Source organism: Egretta garzetta, unplaced genomic scaffold (assembly GCF_000687185.1).
Source record: "Egretta garzetta isolate BGI_Z169 unplaced genomic scaffold, ASM68718v1 scaffold20, whole genome shotgun sequence".
NCBI classification, from domain to species: domain Eukaryota; kingdom Metazoa; phylum Chordata; class Aves; order Pelecaniformes; family Ardeidae; genus Egretta; species Egretta garzetta.
Genome location: NW_009258388.1, coordinates 87,705 through 109,937, shown reverse-complemented (window position 1 = coordinate 109,937; position 22,233 = coordinate 87,705). Strand labels below are relative to the sequence as shown.

Below are 22,233 nucleotides of genomic sequence, written 5' to 3'. Positions count from 1 at the left end.
AGGACGAGAAAGTTTTGCATGATGTGCTATAAAACATAAGTTGTGGGGGTTTTGTTGAGCTCTCCACTAGGAATTGTCAGTGCTTTCCCCCCTCACTGTTAATTTTAGTTTTAAAGCCGTGGTGATGTTAAACACTCTCCAACCACATGTTGCCAGTGGCAATAAAGCCAGTCAACCCCAAAGGGTTAACCACAAAAATCTGTGGCCATTTCTGCTGTTTGTGCTTTGCCATCTCAGCTGCTATAGGGATGGATGTTCTCCCAAATCAACATGACTTTGTAGACCTAGACACCAGAAATCAAAAAGCGCTGATTATTTTTGTTGTTGTTGTTGTTTGCTCTTGCTCCTTTCTGATGGTGCTGCAGTCAAATACCAGCATCACGCTGGCCCTTGCCATTGCTGTGGCACTGTCGTGGTTTAACCCAGCTGGCAACTCAGCACCGCGTAGCCGCTCGCTCACTCCCCCCCCTCCCTCAGTGGGAAGGAAAAAAAGGTTAGAGCCGTGGGTTGAGATAAAGGCAGTTTAATAAGAGAAAATAATAATAATAGTAATAATGAGAATGGTAAGAGAATATACAGCATATACAAAACGAATGATGCACAATGCAATTGCTCACCACCCGCCGACCAATGCACAGCCTGTCCTGAGCAGCGATCACTCCTCGAGCCACCAACCGACCAACTAACTCCCCCCAAGCATGACGTTCTATGGTATGGAATAGCTCTTTGGTCAGTTTGGGTCAGCTGTCCTAGCTGTGCTGTACTCCCAGCTTGTTATGCACCTGGGCAAGCAGGAGAAGCTCAAAAAGTCCTTGAGTAGTCTCAGCACTACTTGGCAACAACTAAAAACATCAGTGTGTTATCAACATTCTTGTAGCACTAAATCCAAAACACAGCACTATGCCAGCTACTATGAAGAAAATTAACTCTACCCCAGCTGAAACCAGGACAGGCACTGCTAGTGGCTGGCTCTCTGCTGCTCTCCCCAAATGCTGTGCAGGGATGTGACCCCGGTGCTGGGAGCTGCCAGAAATGGCCCTTTCCATGCTGTGGCGTGTGGTGGAGAAGAGAGGGGAGGTGTGAGGTTGCAGGAGCACAGGCATCTCATTCCACATGGGCACTCCCACCTCTTTCAGGGCATTGGGAAGTGGGACGGGGGTCTCCATCTACCCTTCCCCTGCCTCTGCCAGCTGAACAGAAGCATGAGGGCTTTTCCCCTCTCTTTTCCCTGTATGCATCCTCCTTTTCTCCTGTTTTCCCACCTCTCAAGTCAACGAGTTGCTACAGAACTGGGGATGTGTAGGCAACAAAAACACTGTGGGGTTGGATTATGGTACCCTTTGTATGGGGGATATGTCACGTTTGCCTTTCTAAATGTGATGGAAATAAGTGTCTGGGGAAAGGGGACAAAGGAGGATGGAAAAGGGTGAGGATTGGCACCCGGACAGAGTTTTTTCTTGCGACAGAAATGTGCTTAATGAAACTCTTGTTTTCTTTCAGGGGCTTTTCCCACCGGGTCAAGGAGCCACAATTGGGGTTGACTTTATGATTAAAACTGTGGAGATAAATGGTGAAAAAGTAAAGGTAGGAGCCTGACGGTTTTAAGTGTAAACTCATGTGGCGGTACCATAGCTGAGGTTTCTTGCTGCAGCCCTACTGCTGCAGAAAGGCACATGGGGAAGTGCTGGGCTGCCTGGCAAGGCTCAGGTGATGCTGGGTCTAATGGTCTTTATGCTCCTCCCCACAATTATCATCAGGATCATAATGGTGAACCTACCGTAAGGGAGAAAATGGAAAGGGGAAATCTTGCAAGACTCTGTCCTTCCTTAAGAGACACGAAGATCATAATTTCTTCACTGAAAAGGGTTGTCAAGCATTGGAACGGGCTGCCCAGGGAAGTGGTGGAGTCCCCATCCCTGGAGGTATTTAAAAGACGGGTAGACAAGGTGCTTAGGGACATGGTTTAGTAGTGGACAAGTACGGTTGGACTTGATGATCTTAAAGGTCTTTTCCAACCTAAATGATTCTGTGATCATGCCTGGTTGGGGTTGAGGAAGCAAAAAGAAGTGCTTCAGCGCAACCACTGCTGATGGCGTTTCTGGTAAGCAGAAATCTGTTGCATTCCCACTGGGATGTGTTTGATGAAGGTCTTCTCCTGTGAGGTCCCAAGACAGCTGTTGGGGAGAGCCGGCTTCTGGACTTGGGTGGTTCTGCGCAATGAAAGCTCATCTTCCACTTCTGCCAAGTTACGGATTTGGGAGAAGCAGAGATTGTCACAACACTGGTGCTTCAGTCAGCAGGTTGAATTGAGAAGGGCAATGTCCTCCATGTTATAACTCTCCCTCCAAAATAGGGAGGTTGCAACCAAACTACTGCTGGGAAACTATCCTTGCCTGTGCTAACTCCCAAACTGAGCCTGAGCATCACTTGGCAGAGAGCTGTTTTGCCTGGGCCAAACCACACTGGGGCCCAAGTTCATGTTTAATGGGATCTATGGTTGGGTTCCAGCGCCCAGAGATGCTGGCTAACGTCACTCTGTTCATTAGTAGAGATTTCACTAGAGCTACTGCAGTGTCCCGGAGGTGGGAGAAAAGTATGATTATCTGAGTCTCTAATGTCAAGATGTCTAAGGTCCCTGAGCTGCTCCTGGAATTACTCTGCCCTCATTAAATCCAAGGGCATCAAAGTTGAAAAACAGTGGGTTTCCCCCTGCTGCCTTCATCAAATACAGTAGTGAGCAAATGGGAGCGCGGTAGCAGTGTGACAGCAGCTGGGTGTGACATCGAGACCCATTTTTAAGCTTGTGTAAGTGACGGGATGGAAACAGTGGACTGGTGCAGATTTTCAGCCCTGGTTTTTTTTTTTTTAACCTGTATTTCAGCACAGAGGGTTTTTAAGAAAATCGGGTGGTGTATTCCTAAGTTTAGGGCAGATTTTAAAAGCCGTGATCATGTCAGCAGGCTGCCACCCTGCTGCATAAGGAGCTGTATAAACTGATGGCAAGTGATGGTCCATGACCAGAAGACCTTCCAGCCAAAGCAGGTGAAAAACAGAGGTGTAAATACCTTCCCCTGGTAAAAACAGAGTTAATGTTCAGCAGATTGCTGTGCAGGTGGGATGGAGCAGCAGGCAGGAAGGCAGTGAGGACCACATGTAGCCCCCATGCTGTTGGTGCTTAGTTTGGTGGTTGCAATGCTCACTAGCAGGCACCTGGTGTAGCGGGGTCAGCCAGGACCTTGTCCAGGCTCCTCAGATGGCAGAGATGCTTCTTTCTGCCAAAACCAGCTCAGAATGTCTAAGCTGGTAAATGGCTTAAGTATTGCACTGAAGGTGAAATGAATTTTTTTTTCCCCCTTGTATACCTGGCTTAAACCAGCTGTCTCAAGATTGTCCTGGTCAGTGGAGAGAGAAAAGCAATCTTGAGGAAGATTAATCCCATCCACTTCAGACGCCTCTCCTTTCCAAGCATCTGGTTCCCTGTCAAGTGCAGATGGAGCCTCTGGAACATTGCTTATAGCTGAGGTCTGGTTTTTGGACAGGTGAACTCACCCTAAGGATTTGTCTGCACTTGACTTGTCGCTCCCATGACATACCCTGTTTTAAGTCTAGCTTGGACTGAGGATGCAGACTCCTTAAGAGAAAGTTGGGAGCAGTCGTGCCAACGTGGGCTGTCTCAGGACGGTTCAGGGAAGCTCTACAAGCTAAATGCAAACTTGTCGGCGTGATAAGCCTCTGCTGCCCTGCAAACATCTAATGAACACACAAGTGTCCACCCAAGCAATTCCCTTAATAATCCTTGGGGCTGGCTTCTGTTTCACAGAGCTGTAGCAAGTGGTAGCTGGTATAGCAGCAATATTCCACATAGCAAATAATGAGTTGTTAAATCAAAGTCCCTCTCCTGAGCCCGCTAGTGGAGCAAATTGGAGTGGCCAGAGCTCAGCCACAATGACCAAGCCTGGGAGGAAGCTTAGTGCAATACATCTGTGCATCTGAATGAGCCTGCTGGAGTCCGAAAGGCAAACAGATTTCTTTCAGGGAGTGATCTCGTAGCTGAAACTTCTTGAGTTGACATCTCAGTCAGGCGAGGCGCTTCCGTGACTGCTGGCTCATTTCACAGTGCCCAAGCTGTGACTCCGCTTCTGTGCCGGGCAGCATCTCCTGCACGTCTGCTGGGATCCAGGATGAGAGAGCGGAGCTGTTTACTGAGAAGGTTTTCAGGCTTGAAAATAAATGATAGATTTCTGGGGAAGAACACTTTCCAGCTTTCAAAATTGCATTTGGAAGTCAGCAGAGGGGGACTTGCTGGCATGGAAGCTGTGTGCAAGTCACGTCAGATGTGAGCAGCTACCAAAGCTCGCTGAGAGATGAGCTGAGACAGCACTGTGCAGTTGAGGGGGCTTTTGGGCTGCCTGGCCTTTTCTAATAAAACCAAAAATATGTACAACACCTGTAGTAGGAGGCTACACAAATTTGAGCCACGTAGGTAGCAGTTATGCTGGTCAAAGCTGAGCATCCTTGGTGCTGCAAATAGAGGCCTGTGGTATATGGACCTGTGATCTTATTGTACTTGGTGGAAATTTTCATGTGCATAAAGCTAAATGTATGTGCAAATGTTGGGAGAGCGGGAGGCATCAGCTGGCTCTAAGAAAATAAACATCTAGGTTTTCTGCCGGCTGAGTCAGTCCTTTGGTTCCTCTGAAAAAATGAGACTAGTAAAATGCTTGCTGTGAAATATTTTATTTGGCAGAAATAATCAGTGGGGTGAAGTGCGAGATGTGCATTTTGTGTGCAGGAGGAATTTATCAGCGGCCGTAAGGTCGGGGGCTCTTCCGTGCCTTCTGTACCCAGCTCACAGGTAGACTCACGGCTGCAGCCAGCCAGGAACCCTCTCCCCCAGGGCAATCCCTTTGGCTTTCCATGTCTGTTATGCTGAAGCGGTGGAAGAACATATTCACATCAAGTTTTTATCAGCTTGGAGATCTTCTCAATAAATGCAAAACATATCTAAGCTGGAGTTAACCAGTAGGCCAATCAGTAAGTGTTTTTCCTGGGAAATAGCCAAGCAACAGCAAAATTATCTTTATTTTTCCATCTGCCAGAGTTTGAAGGCTGGTTTGTTTTAATGGGGACTCGTTTGTTATCTGAATTCCATGTGCAAGTAATTTCACTTATGGTTTTGTGTGTCACTTAACTGCAGGTGCCAGGTTCAGCCGTTTAAATGCAACTATGCCAAGAGATTAAGCCCAAAGGTGCCCAGGAGCTATGAGCCAACCACAAATTACTTTCTCTGCAAAAAATTTACTTTTTCAAAATCATACCACAGGTCTCAAAGCTGCTACTGGGAGGTCTCATTTCAAACCAACACATTTATGATGAGTAGCTGGCATAGTTTGACTTTGGAACTGGGCAAGAATAAGATTTTCTCTGTTGCGGGCTGCTGAATATATGGAAAAAATCTCAAATACTTTACCTTTTTCTTCCCAAAGTACACAGGAGTCTGGCTGGAAAGCACCAGGGAGGGGCACTTAAAAAATGTTGAAATGTTTTAATTTTTGATGTTTGTTTCTTTGGCTGCCTTTTTGAAGAACTGAGGTTTTGATGACCCACCAAAAACTATCAGATGCTCAAATTATAAAAATATAGTATGAATTTGGTTTGTGTTGGGAAATGTATGTCGTGTTCCTCAACCCAGAGGGTTTGGCAAACACTCATGACCTCTTTGATATAGTTAAGGATACGTCAACTAGTTCTACATGTTGGGAAGGCAGGCAGTGAGCAACTGGGTGAGATGGCTGAAGTTGTGGTGAGGAAATGCGTTAGAGGCCTAGGATCAGCCTTCAGCAGAGCTTCTTGTTCAGTCCTGTGGTTTCCACCCATTAGGGCATCATCTCAGGATAACTGGCTTTGGGAGCTAAAGGAGAGGCTTTCTTATTTCTTCTTGGGCTGGATAGTCCTGTTGGCTGGACTTCAGGGACAGGAGAAGTGACCTTCTCCCTCCAGCGCCTGTGTTGTAACTCCAGGCCAGCAGCTCTGTTCACAGCAGAGGGATATGTTAGAAGTTGCATGAAGGCCTGCAGACCTGCAGCTTCCAGTGGCCATCGGCCACAGTGCCAGCTGACTTTGTGCCCCACGTTTCAATCCACAAATGCAAGAACAGAAACAAAAAATTCTGGAGGATGGAAAGCCAAAGGGAAAAGAGCTAAGTGCTTTCCCAGCATTGGTTTTACCCTGAAGGGTTTTCTTTTATAGGTCAAAACAATACTGCTCTCAAATAAAAAAAGTTAAATAATTTTTTTTTCCCTCCCCGCTTACCACCCTTCCTTGTTATGCCAAAAGCTGCAGATCTGGGACACAGCAGGACAAGAGCGATTCCGGTCCATCACACAGAGTTACTACCGCAGTGCTAATGCATTAATCTTGACCTACGACATCACCTGTGAAGAATCCTTCCGGTGTCTCCCTGAGTGGCTGCGAGAAATTGAGCAGTATGCCAGCAATAAGGTCATAACCGTGCTAGTGGGTAAGTGACCATCGTCCCTAGTGGGGTGGTGGGGTGAAGAGGGTGTGAGCCATGTGTGTCAGGGGGTTGGTGGCAGATGGAGGAAAATGTGGCATCTGGGTGAACTGGTGGTGCAGGATGCTTGAACTGGTGCGGCAGATCTTCTTGCCAACCAGTTGTACCTGCAGGTGGGCACAGATTCAGTGCTTGGACCATTCCTTCTGCAAATAACCCCAAGATGCTGATAGTGGTGTTCAGGACACCCAAGCCACTTCTTGAAGTGTGGTCCTGTCTTGGGTCTAAGGCTAAGCTGAGTGGTGCAGTTGACACGCCAGAAGGATGGGATGTCATCCAGAGAGACCTGGCCAAGCTGGAGAGGTGGGCCTGTGTGAACCTCATGAGGTTCAACAAGGCCAAGTGCAAGGTCATGCACCTGGGTCAGGGTAACTCCTGATATCAACACAGGCTGGGGGAAGAAAGGATCAAGAGCAGCCCTGCCAAGAGGGACTTGAGGGTACTGATGGGCGAAAAGCTGGAAATGAGCTGGCAATGTACGCTGGCAGCCCAGAAGGCCTGGAGAAGAGAAGGCTGAGGGGAGACCTGATTGCAGCCTTTCAGTGCTTAAAGGGGGCCTATAGGAAAGATGGGGAAAATCTTCTTAGCAGAGCCAGTTGTGACAGGACAAGGGGTAATGGTTTTAAACTAAAACAGGGTAGGTTTAGATTGAATATAAGGAAGAAATTCTTTACAATGAAAGTGGTGAAACACTGGAATGGGTTGCCCAGAGAGGTGGTGGGTGCCCCATCCCTGGAAACATTCAAGGCCAGGGTGGACGAGGCTCTAAGCAACCTGATTGAGTTGAAGATGTCCCTGCTCACTACAGGGAGGGTTGGGCTAGATGACCTTTAAAAGTCCCTTCCAACCCAAAGCATTCCATGATTCTATTGCATGCAGAGGTGGATACTTCCCACCCGTTGGTCCCATACATATTGATGGTGCAGCTACCAACTGAGCTAAGAATAGAGCAGTTTCCCTGTGACTCCCAGCTCTGATCTCTACAAATGTATAAAGATCTGCTCAAGCTGGGGTTGCCCGTGGGCTGCTGTACCCCATAGCTGTGGGACAAGCAGAGCCTTGTCTCAGGTGGGTCAAGATCTAGGAACCACATTAGGACGTGATGGTTGTGTGGATCATAGCGTTCATAGGTGGGGCAGAGCTGGAAAGTGGCATTTTTGCATGGATTTTAGGGAAACTAAAAATGAATAACTGAATGATAACTGAAGTTACGTTAATCTGCAGAGCTTCAACTCAAGCTAAGGCAGACCTCAGGCCATCTCTCTGCTACAAGCAAGGTGAAGGTTGTTTTGCCCACCCATGCTTTTTCATGTTCTGCTTTCAGCATCTGATAGTTAGGACTCTGCTTTTAAAAGCCCAAGGAACAATGGAAAAATAACTTTGGGAAAGCCAAAAAGCTTCATACTGCAGTGTCATTATCTCCTTTAATAGTTTGTTGTTTAAAAGAAAAATCTAGAGGATTGTAAATTGTGTTTAAAGTGGCTTTAAAAAAAAAAAAAAAATCTTGAGTTTTACGTGCCCCGGTGGTATTGCAGGCGAGCTTTGGGATTTAAGGAGCTTCCATACAAGAAACTCATTACATTCCATGCGAAGGGTATGGCATGTGTACAAATGGTGCAGAAATAATTAATAAATAACAAGTGTATATGTGAATTTCTAGGTAACATTAATTATCAGCATCCTCAGCACAAAGTGTAGATGGTAACAGCCATAACACACTCTGAAGATGGTGATACCCATAAACCTCTTGTGTTGAGTGATAATTTGTTTAGAAAGGTAACTTCAGTGTGTGCAGCAGGTCCAAGAAACTGCTTTATCAGCAAAGAAAGGGCATCTCTGATAAGAGGAGGGTAATGAGACGTGGCTTGCCAGTGGAAGTGCAGTCTTCCTCCCACTAGTTCTCACAAAATTGCTGGTAGAAGCGAGGCCAGGAGATGTTTCCTCCTGAACTTGCTGAGTCCATAGACACATCCCCCTCTTATCGCAGGTCCTGGTCTGTTATCTTCTTTGTAAGAATGATTTATGGCAAACCCATCATGTTTCAAGTGAAGTGGTAGGTAATAGGGTATAATCGTATCAGATGCTTGCTTGAGGCTTTAATCAACTCTCTGATAAACCGAGCTCTCCAAAGGAAGGGTCTGGTTTCTTGCCCCACTTTGTTTTGTGAGTGCCCCCCAAGCCCGTCCCTCTTCAGCATCAACAGCCAAATCCTTCACAGGAATATTGTAATAGGAAGGCAGCCTTCCATGCCAGGCTTCCTTTAAAGCTTGTAATGACATGAGAAATATCACATTTAGTGCCTCACATGCTATATAATTGACGTTTTAAGTACTCCTCAGAGCAAGAACAGGAGAATTTTCAATAGATATTAAAATGGAAATCCTTTAATGTTGGTTGATAGCAGCAAACAGATGCACCAGTGCTAAATTAAAGCTAAATGACTTGGATATTCACAGGGCATATTCCATTAAATGAGCTGATATTAAATGAACTCGATCACGTGTATCAGGGAATCCATTATTTGGAGGGGAGAACAAGCAGTAGGAGTTTCACGTCAAAACCTCTGTCCCTACATATATACACCACCAACTCTTCTTTATGCCTGATCAACTTCTGTTTCTCCTGCTATGGAAGTCAGATTAATTCCTTTTCTAAAATCTTTTATCAATGCAGGTAATAAGATTGATTTAGCTGATAAGAGGGAAGTCTCCCAGCAAAGAGCTGCAGAGTTTTCCGAAGCGCAGGACATGTACTATCTGGAAACCTCAGCAAAAGAATCGGATAATGTGGAAAAACTCTTCCTGGACTTGGCCTGCCGGTTGATCAGCGAGGCACGACAGAACACCCTTGTGAACAATGTCTCATCCCCCTTACCAGGAGAGGGGAAAAGCATCAGCTACTTGACTTGCTGTAACTTTAATTAAAGAGCTGGCATGTGATTTCCCCTTCTGCCATGGGCCAAGAGGATTTTTTTTTTTTTTTCCTGGGGTTTATCTCCTTGAAGGGAATTCCTGCCACTTTGACCCATCTGACTTACCCTGAGTCAGGCTGCAGACCTGGAAGCATGGCGGGCTGATGGCTCCAGCTGCATGGCAACGTAGCAGAATATTACATGGTTTAAATTTCATTTTTCTTGCAGTCTCTGGAGCAGCTTAGGAAAAGAGTTGCACAAGTGCTTTGTGTGATGCAGAATGTGAGCTATTGCGTTTCCTTCTGTGGGAGACAAGAGAAGCCTCTCGAAGATATTGAAGAGATCAAAATCTTTCTTACAGAACGATGCGTTTGGTCCTTTTTAAAACTAAAAAAAATAAGAAAAAAGCCAACAATGAACACTGACCCTGGACTACCCTGGCAATCTTCCGGGCTGCCAGCAAGTGAGCTCTTAAGACATGTATATAGCGTCTGCCCATGCATCTTCATGGAGAACTCTGGTGTTTGAAATAGTGTTATGTCTCTCATCTACAGGCACTTTTATGAACATGGAATTAAAAAAAAAAAAGGTTACATATATCAACATTTTCAAGATTTAAGAAGACATGGATACAGCTCAGTCGCCCCCTTTGGTGCTAGCAGTTCAGCAAATACTCCATAGACCAAATGTAGTCTTACTACATTACTGTCCTTTGAATGTGTAACTTAGACTGGTTAGGAAAAAACACTAATTAGCACTGTTCATAAAAAAAAAAAAAAAATCTCGTTACCTCTTTTTCTAGGTCTGAATATAGTGGGAAAGGACTGTGCTGCTTTGATATCCAACATAGGATGAGAAGACGTTCCAGAAATAAAAAAAAAAAAAAATATTAACTGTCCCTCCTCTGATTAGTAATGTCCTAATGTAAAAAATTAGCCTTGGGAAATATTATTGGTGGAGTTGCAAAAAGCACACCAGACATGACCAAAATCTTGTGCATGCACAGATTGTGTATAAGGGTTCAAAGAGAGCACAGTTTGAAGTGGCTGTCTGCAATGCGTCTGGCTTAAAAATAAAGCTTGTAGATACAGTTCTCATTGAAAGGCAGGCGTACAATTTTGTAGAGGTTTTTTTGGGGGGTTATTTTGGGGTTTTTTTGGGTTTTTTGGGTTTTTTTGTTTTTTTAATGCAAAGTGGAAATAGCAGTGGGTTGCAAGTGGTATCATTCTGTCTGACCCATCCAGCGCTTGCCTTGTGGAACTGCTCTCCAAGATATCTTCTTGGCATCTAGTCTCTCTGCCAGAGGAGCTTTCATGTTCAGGGCTGCAGAGTCATTTAATTTACTTGATGCTTTGTACTCTTAAACTCAGACTCCAGTATATCTGTAACTGTTTAGGCAATTTCTTTCTACAAAGCCCCCGAAGCGGAAGCACTGTGGAGCTTGCGATGTTCCTACACCTCTAGTGCCATATGCCAATAATGCACTGCAAATTTACACGTTGACATTAAAGCAAAATTGGAAGATCATGAATGCGCACATGAAAAATTTATTTTTAGACTTTTGAGTTCAGTTTAGCTAATTTGGATAAATCTCTCCTGGCAATTACATGGCTGTGATATGCTGTAATTTAGAGTTAATCGATTTAATATTATTTGGCATTTACTGAAGATTATAACAGAGCTTTTGTATTGACATAAAAGCTGCCAGTAAGTACTTCTTGAAAAGAATAACAATAATAAAAAAAAGCATTTTAAGGTGCTTTTTCACATTTTCCTGGAAAGACTTCTTTGGGCTGTGTCATGTTGTGCCTTTGATCTGTAATGGGGAGCTGACCCTGTGTCTCAGACAGAGGGGAGATTGGTGTCATATTGACATTTTTAATATTTTCTTGCTATTTTTGAGGTCACTTTCTTCTTTTATGAAAAGTGGTAAAAAGGAAGATGTAGAAGTTGGGGTACAAGGCTTGTTTGTCATTTAGCAACGTGTGTAAGTGTGAGACGTTGGGGGGACATGTCATCTGCTGGGCTGGTCTGTACTGGTCCTTTTCAGTCTCTGCTGATGGGGTAATCCAGAGGATTTAGAAGTGTGGGGGACTTGGTGGCTTCTGCTGTGCTGGACCATGTGATATAGCCTGTGCTGAAGAGCAACGTCTGTCTTGAGCATTCCCCAAATGGCCAAATGAAGACCACCCAACTCAGAGGCAGACGATTCTGCACAGCTTTTGGGTAGCTATTTAGAGCAAGGCTCAGGGTGTTACATGTAAGGTAACACTCAAATTAAAAATCAATACTACACACATTTAATTTGTAAAAGCTCTTAGCCTCCAGATGTTGGACTTGTCAGCATGTAATTGATAACAAATAGGGCAGGGCTGTTTGATTGAATTAATCAAGGAGGAAGGAGACTGCCCACCAAAACACCAGTGGGTTCCTCAGCCCGATTTCCAAAAGCATCAAAGCTGGGCGGGTACTTTTTATTCCTGTTGAGTACCACTGTAAGTGCATTTTAAGGTGCTCCTTGCATCACTTCTGGAGGTTGAACTGTAATGCTGCATCATGACCAAACAAGCTGAACTGGTCACATAGCAGAAACTAACTTTATTTTCATGGATATTCACTTTGATGTTTCCAGGCGGCTAAGTCTCTTTTTCCAGTGCTTTCCTAACCTGTAGGTGACTATTTCGGAGACTAGCTGCTGACCAGCTTCCATGTGTTGGTTCTTTTTATTGCTAGCAAATCTCCATGTAAGGACTCCATCCCCAGGCAGCGATGGGCTTTTGCAGTGGGGTGGAGTGCTGCAGCTGGGCTGATGTTATAGCAAAGTGTCTGACTTCTCCAGGGACAAATGTGAAAGGCTGCCTTTAAAAATGTATTCTGGGTAGACTTAAGAAGCTGAAAGGAAGCCATCGTGGGGTGTGCAACATTTTATAAGGTCATAAGCCAAAGCTGTAGTTTGAAATGCGACTCTTTCTGTAGTTAACGAACACACTACTTGTTGAGAAGTGACATTTTATTGTAGTAACTCCTTTGGAGGAGTTATTTTTGCACACCTTTGAATCTCTCTCTGGTGCATACACCCACCTCTCCTTGTAGCACCGAGGGCTTCTCTTCTCTTCTGCAGTCTGGTCCACTGCTGAAGGCTTCCCAACTAGAAGAGGAGCTTTATCAACTGATAATGACAACTTAGAGCTCTGGCATAGTGATCAAAGTCTGGAAGAATAAAAGGAGATAAAAAAATACAAATCCCAATTATCTGTCAGTCATCTCTCCAACTATGGCCAACACATTGCTAGATGAGTGGATTTTTGAGACAGCTGTCAGTAAAAACTTTGTGATGCTTGCTGGGTCAAGCATCCAAAAGCTGCGCAGAATTGGTATCATGGGGCCAAATTTGACTAGAAATGTTCTCTCCTATCGAGAGAGCAAGGCAGTGCTTTTAGTGTGGTTGCTAGATTTTGATGTATTTTCAGGGTGAGATATATTCACAGCCACAGAGTAAACTTCTTATTTCTGGGTGATTATTAATTTTTATAGTAGTCCCATAATGAGACCTTTTCTTGAAATATTTTAGCACAATGCGTAGCTCCAAGCAGAAGCCATCGTTGGATGGTTAACAGATGTTTGCTTTATCTAGCAAACCTGCTTGGAGAGATTAGTAAAAGCATTTTCTGAAAACTGGAGGGTCTAAACTCTTTTCCAGTTCAGCCACTGATTCAGTCAGGCTGATATTGGGTAAACCATCAAGTGTTCTGTGCTTCAGATCACTGCGTGTGAAGAACTTGCTTGTATTTTGTTTTGGGTATTTACACTGCAAGTTTGCTGGGGCAAGCCATGACTCCCTTCTGTTCCTTTTTGTGTTCCCTGTGAGAGAGCAAGCACAAGGGGAAAAAAAAAAATGCCCTTCGGGACAAAGAGTTGTGGCTGAAAAAGTGAAAGTATGAGCTCTGTGAAGGAGGGGACACTGGGTACCTCTTCTTCCCTCTGACACTGAAGTTCTGATTTGATCTACAGGTAAGTTTTTCGAGCATGCAGTCAAATACATGTTTGTGCTGATGCTAAATGGCTCTGTCGTCATTATTTAATGAAAACCACACATGACAAATTGTCAGACCAGATACTTTGTTCTTTGCTGTAGAATGCATGAAATGGCCCTTAAAATCTGTCAGCCTGCTGGTGCTGTTTGTCTTTTTGGAAATAGCTATATTGGTAACAGTTGGCTCCCGCTAGTCTAGATTTAGTGTTTAATGGCTATTGAATTCCTTCAGCATCAGTAATAACGGCAGCAGGCTGAGGCTGACAGAGGAGACAGTGATTTGAAAAGAGGGAAAGTCGAACTTAGTGATGCAGAAGCACGATGGGTGCATGTACATGGGACAACAGGCTTTTCTGAGCTTTTGCTGACAAGGGATGCAATTAGTTCTAGTCAAACCCCCTGGGTTTTGCCTTGTTGGCTATCCCTAAGGACTGCTGTTTGTTCAGCTGCTTTTCCACTTGTCTTCTCTTTTCAGTTTGAAGAACTGTCTGTAAATCAGGCTGAGATAGTAGGCTGGCATGATTTCTGTAGTCAGAGACTGAATTCAGTTGGAAAATACTAAAATAAGCTGAGCAAACATGCAGGACACACTGGCCTTTGGGGACCTGCTGCTGTGGTCAGGTATGGCTGGAGACCCTATCGCAGAAATCCTCTCCTGGCTGTGGGGCAGATGGTGCCATAGCCCTTTGTGCAAGGGGAAGGATGACTGCGTGGAGCAGAACATGCAAAGTAAAGGAATGGTTCTACTCAAGATTTCCCCAATCCCATCCTCTTTTTAAAAAAAATGCATCTATGACTTAATTTGGCTTATTCTGGATTTTAATAAGGAATGCTTTGAATTTGAGACTCATCTGAGATTCTTCTGCATTCTGTTGCTTTCAATATCAAAGTCCCCAATACCCTTATAAGCGTTGCTCCTACCAGCAAAGACCTTTTTGAGCTTACTCAGTTAGAAAAGGTGTTTCTAGGGGACACTTTGTGAATTCCTAGTGAGCAAGTACAGAAACTCTCTGAAATGCTGATGTACATAAAGGCTCATCGGAAAACCCACTGGAGCCAAAAGAAATAGTCTAACCAATCTAGCAGCGAAAGCCCGGTGAAAGATGTTGTATCAAAATGTTTTCTTCCTTAGTTTTTTAAAAACTTTGCTTGTCTGAACAAATCTGGCCCTTGAAGCCAACCTTTCTTTCCGTGTGTCAAGTCTGTCCTCTTGTTGCTGTGGGTAGTAATTGCTCCAGTTGCTGTTCACAAACAGCAAAGGTTCATTGTTTTGAAGGACAGTGTCGATTTCTTATGACGATGCGTGGTGGGGAGACACTCACTTGATTTCCTACAAGCAACTAATGCATCCTAAGCAAAGCAGCCTCAACTGGAGCCAGTCATGTCTTTGAAATGCAATCATCCACTTGAGCTGTAGTCAAATGTACCGTAAAGGTTACAGATCTCACATCTGCCTCAGTTCAGGATTTATCTTGGCTAGGAAAACAGACAACAGGGTAGTCACGCTGAGTGTGATGCAAGGCTCCCAAAGTAGCCCGCTGCGTTGCTCTGACTTACCTCGCTAATCACCACCTCGCTGGACTCACCCAAAGCCTCTGTTTGCTGTACTGTCTATATCTAGCTGAGAGAGATTGCCGGCTGTCATCACCTATGGATGCCATTGCACCCTTTCCCCTCATGCCAATGAGCTGTAGCTTAAACCAGAAGTAAAAACTATGCTATGTGAGTTGAGAGTGGGTTTTGGGGTTGGGTGGGGTTTTTTTCCCCATGTGAGAAATCCAGGAAAAAAAAAAGCTCATCTTTAATGTTTGCCCCTCCAAATACAGTCAGTTGGGTAACCAGGGAAGGATAACCCAGGTATAGCAGAAACTGAGATGGCAATGAGTGTAGTTTAGGCTGTAAATGTTGTCAGTGAAAAACTAGACTGGTTTTAAGAGTATAGCTAGGGTTAACAGCTCAGCTTATCTGTCTGGATGAACGGAGCTGGCTTTACTGTACAGAGATTGTCTCTGTCTTCACATCAATAACTGGCCATTAGCACTCCTGGATGTGGTCACATTTGTTGAACCAGTTATACTTTTCCAATAAGCTCAGAAGATAACTTTAGCTCTGGTTAGTGCTACAATTATACTCAAGAAGCAGGTGCCACCTTTGCTTTTGCACCTTTGCTTTCTCTGCTGCTGCTTACCTTGGGGTAATGTTCCCAAGCACGTGCACGCTTCTGAGTGCACCGCAGCGGTGTCCCTGCCGAGCATCTTCTGGAGTCCAGCCCTGGTCCACAGGCATCTGATATGGACAAAACCTGTGTCAATCACATTTTTAGCTGTGCCTGGTTCCCTGGAGGGGAAGGGGATGGTAAAAGTACTCTTGTGCTTTAATGGGCAGCGATCAAGGGCTCTGGTGTGTCTGGTGTCATGTGAATGCAAGCCTCGGAGCTTTTCAAAGCCTGATTCCTCCAGTACTTTCATCCATGAATCTGCTTGTTCCTAATACTGCTCATGCCTTGCAAGGTGAACCACTGGTAAGGGAGGCTGGAGTTACGGGAGCACACTGACATGGGGAAACCAAAGCACTATGGAGGTCTCAGATTGGAAACGTGCCTGGTTGTGTGAACCACTGTATCAGAGTCCTGCTTTAGCTAGGAGGAAGAGCATCCGTGGCTCATCATCTGTGCCACCACTTTGGCTTCTGTTCTCAGCCAGGGCATCCTGTAAGGAATGTTTCCCATATGGGACCAGTATGAGAGATGTGGATGTTAAGAATCGCTGGGGGTTTGGTGTGAGTGAGTAAATCTCCAGGTGGATGCTGCTCTCCATCCAGGGAGACTTACGGCCACGTGGAGGAGGAGAGTCATCCTGAGCTGCCACTTGGGTGGTGGTGTGAATATCTCTGAGGGCCTGGGTTGCATCACTGGCATGAGCTTTAGCAAACGTAAGGGCCATGGTGTCCCCAGAAGCCAAGCCTTTATGGAGGGGGACACGGAGGAGAGGGGAATGGTGTTTTAACATTTTAATGGAGTGAGAGTAAAACATTTGGTCTATGGCAGGGAGAGCTGCCGTGATTTCGGGCACTGCTGTTGCCTCAACTCTTGCAGGCTGTTTGGAAGAAGCCATACCGCTGGCCTCCGCATACAGCCAGCACTGAAAGGGGAAAAAAAAAGAATCAACTTCTTACCCCAGTGTTTTGGTGGAAAAAAGGCCATCTAATGCGAGTATGGAGGAAGCCCCCTGCTTGTTGCTATGCTGGTTTGGAGTGACAAGTATATCTCCGGATATTAGGAAGTAGTTTAAAACGTGCCGTGGTTTTTAGCACAATAAGATGCACTGCAGATATGTCACATCCATTGCATTCCCCACAGCTGTTTACAAAAGGAAAAAAAAAAATAACCCCCCCTGGGATCAGAGCAGCTGCAGTCACTCAGCTGTCAATATGGGACAAGGCTCTTTCTGCTCCTCTTTTATTTCCACTTCAGTCTGTTCTGCTGCACATATTTGGCTGTTCTGTGAATTTGCAGATCATGAGATTTTTTTTTTTCCGAACTGCCTTTGATCTATACAGAAAGACTCACCCAGCTCTCATTTGAATTCATTAATACTTTGAGTAGGCATTTTAATTTTATGTTTACTGGCTTGTTTCCCTTTGTAACGTTATCTAACTGACAAGTTCGTTGTGCTCTGCATTATCTTTAGGTTTTTGAGTCTAAAATGTTTCCTTTTTCCTGAAAGCTATGATCATTTTTAGAGATGTTATAAAGGCATCTTCATTTCCTCAGAAGAAAACCTGAATTACTCTCAGCTTTGATTACAGGCAAATCAATATTGAAGCACGCAATTTTTTTTTTTACAGCATGAACAAAGTATGTTTTATGCCATCAACTGTAGTTTGAATTGTAGTTGAAAAACCTGCTTAAGCACTAAAGGCAGCATTTTGTTTGCAATTTCCATACCAGGGAAGTCACAGCATCAAAGGAGCTTCCTGGGATGGAGTTTCTCCCACAAAGATCTGCTGTCTTTTTCCCAACAACTGTGAATTTAGCACAATGTACAGAATTTTAGCCAGAACCCCAATTCCTAAACACGTGGCCAGAAGGATGAGGAGAGGATGTGTTTTCTTGTTGATCAAGCACAACCATTTCAGTGGAGAAAATGCACTACAGCTGGTTGGACCATTGATCTTGAGCTGCTGGGGTAGTGCTGTCTTTGGGGAGGGTATAGGTGTTAGCAAATCGCCAAACTGTGAAGCATTGACTGTCAGAAGCATTTGGCTCGTCTGGTTGGCTTTTTGGTTTTTGTTTTAAGATCCTGTTGTCAAGCGTGGTGTAGTGGGGTTGCGAAAGGAATGTATTTTGGATGACCAGGATGATGAATGTATGATGCTTCATGTTTATTTGTAATGTCCTTTTTATACTTAGAAATTGCTTACATATGTATCTGTATGTAAATAAATGTTTAATCCTTTCCACTTGGTATTTAAAGCATTGGATTTGTTTGCTCTTTTTGAATTGAACTGCAAAGCAAAGTTGCCTTAAAAATATGTACAGGACAAACCTATTCACTTGACATGATTTAATATCAAACCAACAAATGAATGGCTGCTGAGGACTTTCTGCTGGGGTTCAGCATACCAAGGCTCTTGCAGCATTGGGTTATCACAGCAGGAGCAAAGGTAGAGCTGCTGTCCTTGAGAGCAATGGTCCTTTGCTCTAGGGCAGAAGAAAAATTTTATTCAAACCCAGAGAATTCATAGCGAAATGTGAAATGCCAAAGAAATGCTGGCATCAGTCACTAGAGGGTGGTCTTTGGCAGAGGTAGACCCTTCATTCACCATCGTTGCAAACCTGTAGCTGGTTAAGCTCCTGTCCTACCATGATGCTAGCATGCTAGCGTGGTTGTGTTGGATGACAGTGACGTTTGGATGTTTCGGGTGAATTTATTCTTTGTTCCAGTGCCTTTTTTTGGATGCTAGTTCTCTTCAGCCTTCAACTTGCTCCTTTCATGCTCACAGAAGACTGCTGCTTCCACTGGAGCTCCCCAATGACCTGCCTTTCTGGGGGCCTAGAATCCTTTTGAACAAGATCTCCCACTTTAAGCCTTTAGTCTTTTGGTCAATACATAAAGTTTGTGCCCTGACTCAGTCAGGGGATCAGGTTTCCTCCCTGTGCTCTGCTCCACATCAAGGATGACTTCTGCTCGCACTTACCCTGAGAAATGAGCTGTGAAGCTTGAAGAAACCATGTGTCCTTTATTGCCTCTTCCCCTGACCTTGAAGCTCCTTCCTTGGTAAATGTCTGACGTGAGGGCTGGACCATCTGCTCCACATTCCCCAGGAAGCTGGCAATTGGAGTCAGCGATAAAACAGAGAGATGTTTGGAGAGTGAAAAGTCCCTGTGTGCTTCTAGGTAGGAACTGGGCAAGGGGAGGGGAAGAAAACATCCTTAAAGCTCAGACAGCTTGGGAACTGAGTATTTATGGAAAGAGCGGAGGGCTGGAGTGTGGTGCCTGTGGGAGTGATGGCTGGAGAAGCCAGGCCAAGCTCTTCCTGGGGAAAAGTAAGGGGCAGGGGAAGACTGGTGGCTCTTCCTCACAAAGAGCACGTCACTGGTGGGATGTGCAACCTTCTTGCTCAGCAAGTGTAGCGGCAAGGTCTGCAGAAAGCCTGAGCCAGGCTTTGCTGTGGGTTAAAGGATGGTAGGAGCATGAGGAGTCCCTGCAAAAAGCCAGCAAACTGCCTAGGGGAAGAAATGCAGGACTGGCAGACTACAGGAGCAAAACCAAGACCTCTTACTGCCTCTCCTCCATCTTCTCATGTACAAAGTCTTCCCACCAAGCACTCGGGGAGCTCTGCCCAGAAGATTTCATCTTGCTGATGGGGGCCTGTCACACAACGGTACTTTTTAGTCTCTCTACATGTGCAGTCCTCTCGCACAAAGCACAGGAGATCTGACTGCCCTACATGAATTTCCATGGTGGCGTACAGACAGTCCTACCTAAATTAAAATCTAGGCTTGATTTATGGATTTCTGTGCATAGGGAATCAACCACAAACCCAGTATGCATTTTCAGGAGGTTTTTTACCTTCAGAATTAAACACGCTGAGCTTTATTCTTTTTGTACAAGCTTATAATTACAATCACATCAGCTTGCACCAAAGCTATCACTTACCGTAGTATGTGGATAAATTCTCTGCTGAATAAAACTACTCATGCTGGACAAAATGTTTCATGTCAAAATACTGTCAGGTATGTGATGTAGAAGTTCTGGCAGTGTTTCAGCGCTAGCCCCATCAAGTCTCTGCTCTATCAGTTGGATCCAGCCTCACCCCCACACTAAAGGGGGTTTTTGTCCAGTTCATCACAGGGGAGTGCTTAAAGAGCCAGTGATACAGCAGTCTTGGAGGCTGTCATAGAAAGGATGAGTTTCCAGCTTTATTTATTTGAGCACTGATGTCTTAAAACCATTTCACTATTGTCTCCCCTGTGCTCAGTGATTTGGAAATGAGTAATGCTGTCTTGCCCTTTGTTTCTGCCACATAGGCTACCAACACCTCTTAACCATTTCCAGGCAGGTGACAGTTCTTACTCCTTTTCCACTTGCCCCTAAAGTAGATTCATCAAGTAGGATTTTATTTGAAAGAAACAGAATCTTTCAAACAGGCACAGCACTGGTAAATGCAGGCACAAGCACAGGCTTGGTCACTTGGGCTCCCCATGGAACCCTGCGCTGTCCTGATGGAAGCAACTCTAGTGCAGTTCTGGTGCTCTTATTGTTGCCAAGTGCAGGGCTAAAGCTCAGCTGGGCAAGTCATCAATAGCTTTCAAAGTCTGTATGGCTTCTGTTACTGTCACGTCCCTTTGGCTGTGCCAAGAAGCCCTGATAGGGCTCAGTCTATCGCTTACAGCACAGCATTGCCGTGTTCTGCATTGGCGATTTCATAATCACAGGATTGTTTAGGTTGGAAAGGACCTTTAAGATCATCAAGTCCAAGCGTTAACTTAACCCTGACATCCCACCATTAAACCATGTCCCTAAGCACCTCATCTATCCTTCTTTTAAATACCTCCAGGGATGGGGACTCCACCACTTCCCTGGGCAGACCGTTCCATGAAGCAAGTGAGGCCTCAAACACAGGAATGTAGCAATGTCTAGCTTGTAGCGGAGAATGACCTTGTTTCCTTGTCAGCAGTCACAATGCAAATGGTGCACATTCATTCTATGCCTCCAAAAAAACCCCCAAAACCTCACAGCAGATAATTTTAGGCCCAGTTCTGCTTCTCTAGGTCAGCATTTTCAGGCTGATGGGGTCCTGTGCCATCAGGCTCCCACATCCTTCTGCAGGACCTGACCTACAAGCTGGCAGCAGTGGCTCCAAGATTTCTCTGTTCAATGATGCTCAATGCAGCTGTTCTGGGGGTGGGGGACATGGAAGAGCCCCAAGCAAGGCAGAGGGAAGATGCAGACAGGAATCTGCCACCAGCAGCCTTTAACTTGGGAAAAGCCTCCAGGAAAACTGGGAGCTGCTACCAACCTCTCAAGGCTGGTCCCCTCGACCCAGCTAAGCTCTGTCATGGGATCCCACGTGGGCTCAAATACAAGGCTCCCACACAGTATTTGAAAATCTTTGATGAAAACTTGGCCCTTCTCCCCAGAGAGTCATCAGGTGAGAATCTGGAGTGGACACAGACTCCAGGGCTGCTCTTGCTATGAAAAGACAACACTGAACGCTAGAACACTTCACCTACTGGTACAGAATAAAGTGAGATCTATTAAATACACATTTACAAAAGTATTTATTGCACGTTCTAGAGTTAATTTACAATAAAATAAATTCTGTTTTCCCCCATCTTTATGGTACAAATACACACAACTCATCTTAAGAATACATATGCCCAACAGGTATATAAACAATTTAATTTTTTTTAAACAGATCTTCTACCCTCCTTCCCAAAAGTCTTAAAATAATGAAAAAGAACATTGCAGAGCAACATCTTTTTTTAGTATTTTGGCTTATTGGAAAAAGAGCTCTGTGCTTGGAAGAACAACTCAGGAGACCAACCAGCTACCCTGTCCAATATACCCCGTGAATAATTTGCGCTTGAGAGAAGATTCTTGCCTTCTGAAGGGGAACAAGTTTCTGGGATCGTATCATTTAAAAACAAGGCCTTGGTGACACCTGCAGCTACAGGAGTTGTTAGAATCCTGGCTGTACCCCCAGGGTTTAATCCCTCATTTCTGGAGCATACACCATTTTCGCTGCTTTCAGAAATCGGGTTCCCACCAGCCTGCCCACAGGTCGACCGCAAGTCAGCAGCCCAGCTAACTGGTTTTGAGGTTAAAGATGCAGTTGGTTTCAACCTTTTCTTTGCAGATGGAGGGATCCACTCCTCAGAGCTGGCAGGTGGTTGGCTGTTAAGGAAGTGCTGTGAAACAGAGCTATTGCTTTCTCTGTCTTCCCTGTAACTCGGCCTTTCACGTTTCACTAACCTGCCAGTAAGCTGCTGTAGCAGAGTGTTTTGAAAGGAAGACCTGGATCGCTTGCATTTGGAATGGATTTTAGTGGGATTTTTAGGGGTGAAGAGAGCAACAAAAGAGCTTCTTTCCCCAACAGGCCACAGTTTCCGGAGAGGTTTGGTCATAGGAGTTGACTGTGAATAAGGAACAAAGTCTTGAGTGTGAACTGAATTGCATTCCGAGGCACAAAAGAAGGAAGTTACCGGTG

General features: G+C 44.9%; 2 protein-coding genes across 2 annotated transcripts in view; one reads left to right on the top strand and one right to left on the bottom strand.

Annotated features, from left to right (window-relative positions):
• The window catches only part of RAB30 (RAB30, member RAS oncogene family), an 11,220-nt gene extending 606 nt beyond the window's left edge, over positions 1-10,614 (top strand). Inside the window, exons 2-4 of the mRNA XM_009642335.2 lie at positions 1,501-1,584; positions 6,337-6,520; positions 9,248-10,614. Coding sequence (XP_009640630.1) covers positions 1,501-1,584; positions 6,337-6,520; positions 9,248-9,498 — 519 coding nt within the window. The 3' untranslated portion in view covers positions 9,499-10,614. The remainder of the gene's footprint in view (positions 1-1,500; positions 1,585-6,336; positions 6,521-9,247) is intronic.
• Positions 10,615-16,599: 5,985 nt separating this feature from the next.
• The window catches only part of DDIAS (DNA damage induced apoptosis suppressor), a 14,414-nt gene continuing 8,780 nt past the window's right edge, over positions 16,600-22,233 (bottom strand). Inside the window, exon 7 of the mRNA XM_035897814.1 lies at positions 16,600-16,658. Within this exon, the coding sequence (XP_035753707.1) occupies positions 16,600-16,658 (59 nt within the window). The remainder of the gene's footprint in view (positions 16,659-22,233) is intronic.